Below are 12,516 nucleotides of genomic sequence, written 5' to 3'. Positions count from 1 at the left end.
ATGGTGGGGCGGTGCGTGCGGAGCCCGGCGGGCAGCGGAGAGCTGCGGCGCGACGCCGCGTGTTTTATTTTTATCTTTCCAATAATTCATTTAACTTCTAGAGACTGTCAAATTCTGGGGCCGAAAGCGGGCTTTCCTCCCCTCTCGGTGTAAATACGCCCGTGTTGATGCGCGGCCATCCCCGCCGGCATCGCTGCGCTCCGTTCCTCCTCCCTCTCGCGCAGCGGCACGAAGCAGCGCCATGGGCCGCTCTGCTGCTGTCACACTGCTGACCTCCCCCGGCCCTTGGCTGCATGGCTGCCGTATGTTTAATTTTCTCTTTAAGAAATAGATAGAACCTGGGTGAGGTGTGAGGTTCTGTTCTTTTGTGATGTATGCAGTGAAAGGTGAAACCGTTCAGGAAATTATCTGAAGGTGGCACTGAGGTTTTCCTTCTATACTGCCTTTGGTTCTGTAAGATGGGACTGATGGCTGTGTTGGAGCTGGATATATTGTAGCAAAACTCCTTTAAACTGATTTGTTTTGCAGGGTTAAATTCCAGCTCAGGTCTACTTTTATGTATGCTCTCTAACTTCCCTACCTCTTTAGGAAAGCTGAGGTAGGGAATGGGTGCTTCTCAGGGATACCAAGTGTTCTTGCATTCCTGAGACCAAAAATACTGGGTTTTGGTGTGTGACCAGGTTCTTTTTGGCTGGGCAACATAAGTAACCCATTGTGTTACAGCAAGTTAGACCTTTCTATAGTTACTTTCCTTTAACCAGAAGAAGTGAGTTTTCAGGAACTCTGTCCCTTGGAAACCTAACAATGATTTCTTTTTTTTCTCTCTTCACACATAGTAAATCACTTCTTTCTTAGGGACATCTCTGTTTTTGAGGTTTATGCTTATTTCCTTGTATTTCTACTGTTCTGTTAGAAGCACTGCAATCACTGGGGCTCTTAGGATTAGAGTTTAAAACTTACAGTTATCTTTCAGCAATTACATGAAACGACTGCTGGAGTACGTGTGGGTAATTGGTTCTGTGACAGTAAGATCCTAGTTCTCCACTTCCCCTGTAATAAATAGAGAAGGTTGAGACAGGGAGACAGGGCTCTTACAGAGCCGGAAGAGATCTGTTATTTTCATCTTAGAAGTGGTGGGAGTTGCTCCTGTGCGCAGTGTATGTAGGTGGTACCGCTTGCTTCTTTGCTGCAGGGCAACTGTTTGTGGATGATACACTGAAACTTCCATTGCCAGGAATGTCTTGTCCAGTCCTCAGTAATGAGTTGTTAATTCTTCTTTTTAGTTCCCTGAAAGGAGATAGTTCACATAACCAACCTAGTGAGAGCAGCATGGGCATGGTCTTGTATGCCAGAAATTAGTTGCAGCAGATTAGAACATGCGGGTGAAATAAAAGAGCTTTTGTGCAGATCTGCTGTTCCAAGTTTGACATATGTTTAAGTATTAACTGTATTAAGTAGCATATATTTATACTTAAAGACTTCACATGTGTAAGAAGTTTCATCAGCTTTTGGTGAGAAGTTGATAACAAAAGACTCTTTCAGGGAAAATAGCACTTATTTGCTGTAGACAGCGCTGATTGTTGGTCTCAGGCAGACAATTACCCCAAACTGCTCCTTGGTGTTTGGAACTTGGCTACTGTTAGAGCAAAACGTACTGACAACTACTTCCAGTGATACAATTGGCCTTGCCATTTATAAGATGAAGCAGAAGGATTTGCTTTACAGATCTGCAGACAGTGGACTTTGTAAATTCTCAAATGTGGGCAACTTGGAGTTGGTTTTATGTAACAGGAATCAAGAAATTTTATATGGGTTGGGAAAACCAGTTTGTCCGGCCCCACTGGGTGAGCATGTTGGCTGTATATTTCTTTGTATGCTTATCAAGTGATGTATTTTTGTTTTCTTTCGGAGTGCCCAGCTCTAATACAATAAACAGTCTGTTGTCATTCAATAAGTATAGTTAATGTTCAGAATTTACATCTTGTTTTGATGAGCAGGAAAGTTCGTGCTTAGAAATAACAGCACTGACTTGTTGCTTACCTAGATATCGCATAACACATCGTGAAAATCTCTTTGCAGTTAGGCAAATTAAAAACTTTTAATTTCTTCCAGGCAACATAGAGAAGTACATACTAGAGATTTCTCATTCCTTCTGACTCACTTTATGATATTTTGTGCTGTTGAAATGGATGTGCAGGGCCTGTGACTGGCCGTGCACTGTGCTGTATGCAGTGTTACTTGCCATACAGCATCTGTTAACTTCAAAGATGGATGATGGTAGAATATGTCACTGCCAGCAAGGGATCTGTGGATTTGGATGCCGTCAGCATACTCCGTGACTGTGCAAGGCGCTGCTTGAAATGATTGTTTGTCATCTGTGTAGGAATCAAAGGTTGGTTTGTCGCTGATGGCACGCTGAAACCTCTGGCTATTGGAGAATATTGGCAATAGTGTTGTCATTGTATGGAGGTATTGTTTGGCAATATGAACATTGTGATGGTATTATCTGTATGAAGTCATTGTGGCATGAGGGTTATTTTTTCCCTTTTCTATGTTTTTCAGTAAATAGATCACTACTTAGCAATGTTTTTAGCTTTCTTTTGGACTGAGTATGTCCTTGTCATAGGTTATGGGTATAGTCACTAACTACCATGGCTTAATTATTAAAGTATTTCTGTTTCATTCAGCGAACTGTTTTCTTTCATACCTTAAGAGTTCCTCCATTACATTCTTACTGAATGGCTGCTGGCACAGGAGAATGGATTTGTGCTACTTGTGCATTACTTTCTGTTATTTTGTATAAGATCTTTAGTCTTTGTATGCCTCAACCAGGGCAGAAATGGCTTGCAGTCTTCATTTACTTTTTCATGCTTAGCTTCCTTTCTGTTTCAAAAGAATTTCTTGAAATGCATAAGATTGTTCGGTTGTTTCCTAAGCCATTTGGCAAAAATACTGTATTTGAAATCCAGCCTGAGAAGAGGACGTTGGAAGTTGGGGTGTTCAGGTGCTTTCCTGAGGAATTCTGATGTTCCTTTACAGTTTCTGATGAGTGTTCAGAGCAGTGGGGAAGGTTTTGGTGGACCTCTGTGGTTTGCTGTTGTGGATAAGCGGTTTATGTGATTGAAGTTTGCCACATTTGTTTCCAGTTCTGTGTTGGCAAAACGAGCAGTGCTGCTTTGGCTATGGTGTGAGTTAAGGTTTGGATTTGCAGCTTTGAGAGGGGAGAACTGAGCTTGAGCTAGGACAGATTGAATTGTCGAACACTGCCTTAAAGTACCTTTTTTTCTTCCCAGCTCTGCTCAAATTTAGGTTCTAAACTTTCACTCCTTTGAGTCACAATTTCAAAATAGATGTGAAGTGTGTGCTTGGAGTCTATTTCTTTTTTTCCCTTCTCTGTGTGAAAATGACCATGTAAAGTTACTTACAGTGCAGCTGAGGATGGATGTTCTTGTTGAAGTGCTGCTGCTCAGCTGCTTTCCTACTCTGCCTTCTGCTCCATCTCTTCCTGGAGATCAGTTCCTGGTGGTGCAGCTGCTCCTAAGCTCAGAATCTGGGTCAGTGTGTCACACCCACTCCATGCTGAACCTATTAGCACCTTGTGCCAAAAAAAAAAAGCAACCAAGTTTTTGATTGTATGTTGGCAAAATAGAAACATATTAATTAGAGCAGTATTCTAAGCAGCTAATTTGTTGAAATTCTGCCTTACCCAGAGAAGACATTGAGCAAGCTGCTGAGATATATATATATATATATATATATATATGTGTGTGTGTGTGTTTTTTATTTTTTCCCCCCCTCAATATCTGGAACTTTTCCTGCCTTGTTTTGGAGTGTTTATCTTAGATGGTTTCCTACAAGGCTGCATAATTCCCTGCTCTTACATAGTGTACTGAAGTTGTAGAACTTCTCAGCTGGTAACAGCAGATTTACTGGTACTACAAGTGTACCAAAGTTTGTTGTCTGCACTGATTAGGTTGAGAATCAGTAGGTTCAGCGTTCTGTAATAAAAGAGCAATTTGGCTGCAGAACTCCAGTCACCCTCAGTTTGTTTTGGGGCATGTACAAACTCCAGCTTATGCAGGTGATAACAGCTCTGCTGTTTGGGAATAGGGACTGTGTTCTAGGAGGGGAACTTGTTATAACTGTGCCTTCTGAAGAAGTTTTATCACTTAAGTTTTTTCTTAAGTGGTTCAGAGGATTGAAATGCTTTTTGTCTCCTGATGGGACTGTGGCTCAGTGAGGTGGCTTTGCCTTGCTGCCGTAGGAGTCCTACCCTTGTCACTGCGCTGCGTCAACTCCCCGCTCATCGCGTTCTGTGGTACCACGGCATTTGGCAGAGGAGAAGAACAAATGGCCACTGATGGGGGCTTGGTGGCTATCCAGGTTGGTACTGCTGCGAAACTTCCTCTCTCTTCTAGCCATGCCCAGCCACCTTGTTTGTTCAGCTTAATTTTGATGGTTGTGGTTCTTTTTCCTGCGGCAGGGTGTGATGCTGCTGCCAGAGCATTGCCCGTTGCAGCACGTGTTTTGTGCTCTCTGTTGGCACTCAGTTCTTTATTTTATTTATTTATTTCCCCCTTTTTTCTGTTCCTGACTGTGGGTAACACTGCAAATACTGAAAGGCATCCATGAAGCAGATGGCATTGGCGCAGGTTCTGCTCAGGAAGGAGCTTGGGTTTTTCTCTCTGGGCCAGACACACCGGCCCGGCTGCGCCAGTGCCTGTGGCACTTCTGCTCCTGCTTTAAAAATAGCAGAAGTGTTTTCAGTGCGACTGCATTTGAACACAGATTTGGGGATGGCATCTCTACATGTCCCACGTCTCCAGTGCTCACTTTTCTTCTGTATTTCCTTGTGGACAGTGCTTTCTTCAATAACGCACAATTAATTATGGCTGCCCTGAGCTGGGTGCCAGTTGACCAAGAGGCCTTCCATCAGGGATAGGAGGTGCTGGTTCCTATTTTTATGTTTCTGTAAAACACTTGTGTACTAAATTGCTTGTGCACAAATGCATTAGATGTTTCTTTTTCTAAAATATAGACCACAAAGTGTAGCAAAATCCTTTCTGTATGGCAGGATTGGGAATTTCTTCAGGCAGGGCTGCACTGAAGATGGAAGTGATTGGTAGAGCTTGCCCCTCTACTCTGTGCTGGTGAGGCCTCACCTGGAGTACTGCATCCAGATATGGAGTTCTCACTACAGGAAAGATGTGGAGCTGTTAGAGCGTGTCCAGAAGAGGGCCACAAAAATGATCCATGGAATGGAACACCTGTCCTTGAGGTCAGGCTGAGAGCTGAGAGCTGGAGTTGTTCAGTCTGGAGAAGAGAAGGCTCTGAGGTGACCTGATAGTGGCTTTTCAGTATCTAAAGGGGAGCTACAGGAAAGAATAGGACTGACTCTTTAACAGGGTCTGTGGTGATAGAAGAAGGGGAAATAGCTTCAAGCTCAAGGAGTGTAGATTCAGCTTAGATATAAGGAAAAAAAGTCTTACACAGCGAGGGTGGTGAGGTGCTAGAATGGATTGCCTAGTGGTGTGGATGGTACCCCATCCCTGGAGGCTTTCAAGGTGAGGCTGGGTCAGGCCCTGGGCAACCTGATGGAGCTGTGGTGTTCCTGTTCATTGCAGGGGAGTTGGACTAGGTGGCCTTCAGAATTCCCTTCCAACTCTAAGGATTCTATGATTCAAGGGAACAGAGGACTGTGATTTCTGCTAGAAATGTGGTTGTTCCTGGCTCTTGAGGTGAGGAGTGAAGGGTTTTGCCTAGAAAGGTTTTGATTCCAACCCCTGCAGAACTGTAGTGGTCAGGAAGGGGACTCTGGAGCCCCTCAAAGCAGTTCCCTACAGCAGCTGCACAGAAGAGCACCCAGGGCGATCAGAACATCTCCAGGAAGGAGACCCCACCTCCCTGTGCCACCCTCACAGCACAGAAGTTCTTCCTCACGCCCACATGGAACTCCCCGGGCTCCAGTCTGTGCGCGGTGCCCCTCGTCCCGGCGCTGAGCAGCACAGAGCAGAGCCCGGCCCCATCCTCCTGACCCCCGCCCTTCACATATTGATCAGCACTGATCGGATCCCTCCCACCTTCCCTTCCCCGGGTGAACAGCCCCAGGGCTCTCAGCCCGTCCCCATCAGGAGGTGCTTCAGGCCCCCACCGTCTCTGCAGCCGTTCCCTGTCTGCCTGGATCTGGGCAGCCCAGCGCTGGGTCCGTGCTCCAGCTGCCCTTCCCCGGAGCAGAGGGGAGGAGAAGCTCCCTGCCTGCTGGCTCCCTCTGTGCAATGTGCTACAGGGAGCCATTGGCTGCCTTGGCCACAAGGCACGCTGCTGGCTCATGATCGCCCCATTGCCTACCAAGACAAATGGGTTCATTTGGCTCTGAAAGGAAAAGTGTTTTACCCCATTAGAATCGTAAAGGAAACCTTAGTGTCTCTGGAGAGCTGGGTGCTGTGTCTGTGCTGTTTTTGGTAATTGCGGGATGAGCTCTGGAGAAATAGATGTGTTCCCTGCTCACTGATTTAAAGCCACGATATGGCAGCCCGTCTCTCTTTTTGCTAACACAAAGAGTACTTTTAGTAGGATCTGGAATACTTTTTCATTAGGTCGAAGTCGATTTAAATTCAACCCCACTTGTGATGCTGGCAGTTGATTTTGAGTGTGGCTGCTCCTGGGGAAAGCCCCGCCGTGCCCCCCTGCTGCGCTGGATCCACTCCGACTGGAGCTGCTGCAACTGAACTGCCACTGAAACTTACTGTTTGCATTCTAAGTTTCTAGGATAGCCCTATGAAAACCTGTTTTCAGAATGGTGATTTCATCCTGAGTTGCTTCGGGTTCTTTTTTTCAATTTTGAAGTAATTGAACAATTTGGCTTTTCATATTGAAAGGCACTTTGAAGTTACACTTTTTTTTTTTTAATGAATTGCCTGGCACTTAATTTTCTTTGTGTAAATGCAAACAACGTGTAATGACATCACATTTTAAAAAAGATCCTGTTGTAATGTTTTATGTAGCCTAGCATGGGGAAAAAAAAACAACAGAGGAAATAGTGGATAATACATTTTCCAGAGCTTGTGAGTTATTTTTTTTATTTTTGTTGAATCTAAATATAAAAGTGTTCAGATGGGAAGCTTTGAGGGACAGCTAGTTCCATGCGTGCACTGACATATGCTGAAGGTAGGGAGGAGTTTGTTGTTCTTGTCTGCTGTTCTGGTGAGGCACAGTTTCAGATGATGAATGGAAGGGGTCAGCGTTAAGTCTATGAGATATATTTAGGCAGTAGTTGAACTCTCAAGTGATACTGGTGTTCCTGTCGTATTCCTAACGCAGTCATTTCCTCTGGTCTGCTCAAGTGTAGGTTTGGTTACACAATTATAAATACACTCACATTAGTGTGGCATTCTCCTGTATGGAAGTGAGAAGTCAGCACTGTGATGGCAGCTGTTTTAGAAATGAGTTCTGTCACATATTGCAGCTTTGAATGCCTAGACAGAAAACAGTAGTGAAATGCGAGAAAACCTTGTGAAGTTTGCTGATACTTCACTCTTCTTAGATCCCTGCAAACAAATAGACATATTGGGTTTTTGATCAGAAATCCTTCATATGCATGTTAGAGTTTTCTGCTTATAAATACTTACTTGGAGAGTGGGAGGAGAGAGAAATCCCAAATATTGCTACCTTTCTATGAAATTCATTAAAGCATGTAGAAAGAAAATAATGATTAATTATTCTTTTTTTTCCTCCTGTTTTGTTTTCACTGCTTAGGTACTGCCATCCTCCTGAAAATATGGGGTCTGAAAACCCAAGTCCACAGAACCCTGGCTGTAAGATTATGACCTTTCGTCCCACTCTTGAGGAGTTTCGGGACTTTGGGAAATACGTTGCTTACATTGAATCACAAGGAGCTCACCGAGCAGGGCTTGCCAAGGTGAGTTCACCCAGTTCTGGGAGTTAAAAGCTTTCTGAAGAATGCCTTCCTGAGGCTCTTTTGCCAAGGCACCTGAGCAGTGGTGTCACTCAGACGTAGTGTTCTTTTGTGTAGTCAAGTTTTTTAAAGTTGTATTTCCAATCTCTGCATTTTGATTTATCAATAAAATAGAGGCAAAGATGTTATGGGCTTTTCACAAGAGTGGAATAAGTGTTTAGTTAAAGTATGTATATTTCTGACCCCCATTGGGGAAACAAAAACATTCTCAGAGATGGGTTAAGGGTACTGCTGTGTCCCAAGTCTATTGCTGAAAATACCGACGATGGTGGCCAAGGTCCTCAAGGAGCTGTGAGGTTTTTAGCTTCCTCAGATTGTTGGGTAAAAGATAGGTTTTTGTTTTTTTTTTTTCTAGGTCTGCTTAGGAGTGGATAGGGAAGGGGGTCTGAAGTCACATCTATATGTATAGGTGCAGACTTCTCACTATTAGCTTTTTTTATGCCCTAAGCAACTACCTTGTGCTAACTTGAATCTAGACCTGTAAATGTGTCACGTAGGTGTGTGTTCCCCAAAAGCGCCTGAAAACCTTGCAGCAAGCTCTGAAACCTCTTTCCAGCCTTCCTTCCTATCCATGTCTTTACATTGAAGCCGATGAAACGTTATGAGAACACTTCATGTGATACTTTAAAATCTCAGTACGTGACATATGAAGCATATGACATGCTGCTTGGGAAAGAAAAACAGCTAACTGTCTAGAAGGATTGTTTCTGTGGTAGTGTCATGTTGCTCCATAGCTGAGAGAGCATTTGTTCTGACAAAGTAGTTGTTAAACGTGGTATTTAGCAGAATGTAATAAAGCACAACAGAGAAGTAAAGCTTTTAGGTGTGAAATAATAGTGATTTCTTTTAAAAAAGGTCAATTACTGTTTTTATTTCAGTCATAAGTAGAGCAAAATATTGATAAAAGGCTGTCTGTGAAATGTTTCCTTGTCCACTCAAGTGTACTGGCAATTATGTTTCGTGGATTGGCTGAGGTATTTTAATAAAAGTTGTTGGTGTTATAGAGAAATGACTTCCCGTAGGAGTAAATCTCAGCATTTCAAGTTAATTTCTGTGTTGAATTTATTGCAGCTACCAATTAGAGCCATGTTATAGCAGTAAAGCTCATCATATCCTAAAGGAGCCATGGCTTCAAAAATCACTGACTTCACATTCCCATAATGTTTTGGGTGGGTTTTTTGTGTTTTTGTTTTGGTAAATTCTTCCACCAAATTAGACTGTAGATTTTATTTTTTATTTTAATATATATATATTTTCATGTCTATATAATATATAATATAATCTATATTATATATATTCATTTCACTTGCACACTGGATGTTCACAGATGTGTCTCTGTAATCCAGAAACACCCACAGGAATAATGGAACAGGATCTAGTAGAAGGTATCCCTGCACATGACATGCTTTGGGACTGGTGGTCTTTCAGGTTCCCTTCCAATCCAAACCTTGCCATGATTCTATGATATAATTTGTGATTGTGAGCCTTCCTAGTTTAAAAAACAAACAAAGCAAAAACAACATCCTCCCCCTTTAATGTTTCTGGTCTTCTAGATGGAGTAGTAATGTAGACTGATGTGGAAGAATTTGTTGGTTATTTGAGATGCTGCTGTTATCAGGTAACATATAGCAGCGGGATGAAATACCTTCTGTTTAAACTTGTTTAACTCAGTGGGAATTGTTTGCCTTTTTTGAAGATCTTGGTGTTTTTATTTCCAGGTGATTCCTCCCAAGGAGTGGAAGCCCCGAAAAACCTATGATGACATAGATGATATGGTTATCCCAGCTCCCATTCAGCAGGTGGTTACTGGCCAGTCAGGATTATTCACCCAGTACAATATACAGAAGAAACCCATGACTGTGGGAGAGTACCGGCGTCTGGCTAATAGTGAGAAGTATGTCAGTGTTAAGTGTGCTTACATTGTGAGAGGAAGAGTAGTGCAGTAAGTCTGTCCTTCTGACAATAAGCTGGAAAGAAAATACAACCAGCCATGTTAAATAGGAAGCATTTTGAAGGAAACAACGTTTTCTTGATAATTGACCTCCAGAATTTCAAACCAGTAGATAACTTCATGGCTTTTGGTGTGCATCTTTGATCCTTTTCTCAAAGTTGGTATAGAAAGATTCTTTGAAGTCAGCATCTGACTAAGGCTATGCCTGAAAACAATGGCTTAAGACTCCAAGGAGAGCTCCCAGTCTGTTAATTGTTATTCTGGAAAATATGTTTCAGTGCTCAGGTACAAACATGAGTGTCTGAATGTCTTCTGAAGAGCCTGGGAATGTTGCAAACCACTTCAGTTAACTGGGACAAGCTGACCGATACAAGCTGCGGTTGCATCATTCTTCTAGAGTCATTTTCCCAGAGTCTGGAATATTTCAAGTTTTAACTCAAGCGTTACTGACAACATGCAGTCAACTTTGAAATATTTGAAATATTGCTAACACAGCCTATAAGAGTGCTTTACCTGTGTTCAGCAAACTAATAACTTCATCTCATGCGTTGCTAGGATGAGGATTTGATGCTTCACATAAGTGCTCATCCTGTTTGTCAGTATGCACTAAGAGGTTTTGTAGAAAGATTTAAAAGGCAGTAAATGTGATGAATTTGAATGGAATTAAAAATGTAATACATCTTCAGCAACCTCTTGAGTGTGTCTGCTTTGAATGTTAACTTATCTTCATGGGCAATAGGAGATGAAGAGAGAAGAGGTTTAAAAGCATAGGTTGCAGGACTGGAAACAAAAACGCTTGTGTTTTGTGCTTTGCTGTACATGCATTGCAACATAATTTTAATCCCATTTATTTTTTTCTTTGCCTTTTTTTTCTTACTGAATTTTTTACACTTTCATACAATGTAAGTGTAAATCAGTAAATTAGATAATTTGCTGATTATTTGTACATTGCCTTGAGATAATGAAGTGGAAGATACGATAAAAGCATGTACAATTTTACTGATTGCTGTATATAATCTGCTGCCTAAACTATAGTTTCTTCTGATGCTGACTAGTAGGAGTGTTAGCAGGTGTCCACAGTGCTGAGAAATGCACTCTTCTTGTCAGCCATTTGTCTGTCTGCAGTGAGAGTGCTGTAGGGCTTCTTGCAGCCTTACCTCTTCTGTGTTCTTCTCAGATATTGTACACCACGCCATCAAGATTTTGAAGACTTGGAGCGCAAGTACTGGAAGAATCTCACTTTTGTCTCACCAATTTATGGGGCTGATATCAGTGGCTCTCTGTATGACACAGTAAGTGAGACTCCTCATTAATGCTTTTGCTGAACCTATTAGGGAACAGTGATTTAGAATTTGCTTCGAAGGCACTCTGCACTTCTTTTCATCTCCATTTACAGCTGCTACCTTTCTTCAGTTCTTTCTCTCCTGCCTGTTTTTTTTGTTTTGTTTGTTTTGTTTTGTTTTTAGTTTGATATAGAAAGTTTAAAGATCAAGCAGTTTGTTTCGCTTTCTAGCAGTTACTCCAGAAAGCAGCATGGAGCTGGGATTGCTTGCATACATATTAGCTACTTACCTGCATGTTAAGCACACCAGAGAAGGGATATGAAAGGAGGTGGTTTGCTTTTGGAGATAGTAATACTCTGTAGACAATTGCAAGGTTAAAGATTTTTATCAGTTTTTTTTCTATTCTTTATTGAAGTAGAGAAAACCAATAGCCAGTTTTAGAACACTTCCTATTATTGCTTTTTTTTTTTTTTCTTTCTGATAAATACTGGTAATTACTAAACCAGCTTCCCTATTCTTTATCTGAAGCACTGAGCTCATGTAGAGGCCTCTGCCCCATAGGCCACATTTCAGTCTAGTGGTTCTGATCTGCTTATACATACTCATCAGGTGAAGAACATCGGAATGGAATGTCACTGAGAGAAGCATATTTTATCCTTAGTTTATCTCATATTTATTAATAGATCAGTTAATGAATGGTAGAGTACCACAGAGTTAAAGTGCCTCTTCAGAGAACACAGTTAGTGAGAAGCTAGTAATCAACCCCTTTACCAAAAGTAATAGTAATGCATCCTTTTCATGATTATTGATGAAAGTTAATGGTAAAGCTTCTGGAAAAAGGTAGAATTAAATTAATGCAAATAAATGGACCTTCAGAATAGCACTAGGATATCCACATGGTAAGGCACCAAAAGGAAGCTGTAGGCTGTTGCTGTGCTGTACCAAGTCCTGATGTGCTCTAGTACAAAACATTTACTTTGAATTATAGGATGTGGAAGAATGGAATATTGGCAATCTGAACACCCTGTTAGACATGGTGGAACATGAGTGTGGTATTATTATAGAAGGTGTAAACACTCCCTACCTCTATTTTGGGATGTGGAAGACAACGTTTGCTTGGCATACAGAAGACATGGATCTCTACAGTATCAACTACTTGCATTTTGGAGAGCCAAAATCCTGGTAAGTGATATCCTGATAGGCAGTAGCTGCATACCATTGCCTTGTTGTACTTAGAGACCATGTAAAGTCCTTTTTTTCACACCTAATTCCATCAGGCCTACCAAATCTCTCACTCACTTCCCCCC

General features: G+C 42.0%; 1 protein-coding gene across 5 annotated transcripts in view; it reads left to right on the top strand.

Moving 5' to 3' along the window:
- Positions 1-7,755: 7,755 nt before the first annotated feature.
- KDM4B (lysine demethylase 4B) overlaps positions 7,756-12,516 on the top strand; it is a 71,977-nt gene continuing 67,216 nt past the window's right edge. For all 5 annotated transcript variants that reach the window (XM_031557159.1, XM_031557158.1, XM_031557155.1 and 2 more), the window contains exons 1-4: positions 7,756-7,918; positions 9,694-9,869; positions 11,104-11,218; positions 12,198-12,391. In XM_031557159.1, the coding sequence (XP_031413019.1) occupies positions 7,778-7,918; positions 9,694-9,869; positions 11,104-11,218; positions 12,198-12,391 (626 nt within the window). In that variant the 5' untranslated portion in view covers positions 7,756-7,777. The remainder of the gene's footprint in view (positions 7,919-9,693; positions 9,870-11,103; positions 11,219-12,197; positions 12,392-12,516) is intronic.

The sequence above is a fragment of the Meleagris gallopavo genome, chromosome 30 (assembly GCF_000146605.3).
Source record: "Meleagris gallopavo isolate NT-WF06-2002-E0010 breed Aviagen turkey brand Nicholas breeding stock chromosome 30, Turkey_5.1, whole genome shotgun sequence".
Lineage (NCBI taxonomy): Eukaryota > Metazoa > Chordata > Aves > Galliformes > Phasianidae > Meleagris > Meleagris gallopavo.
This window is presented reverse-complemented; position numbering and strand designations above follow the sequence as displayed.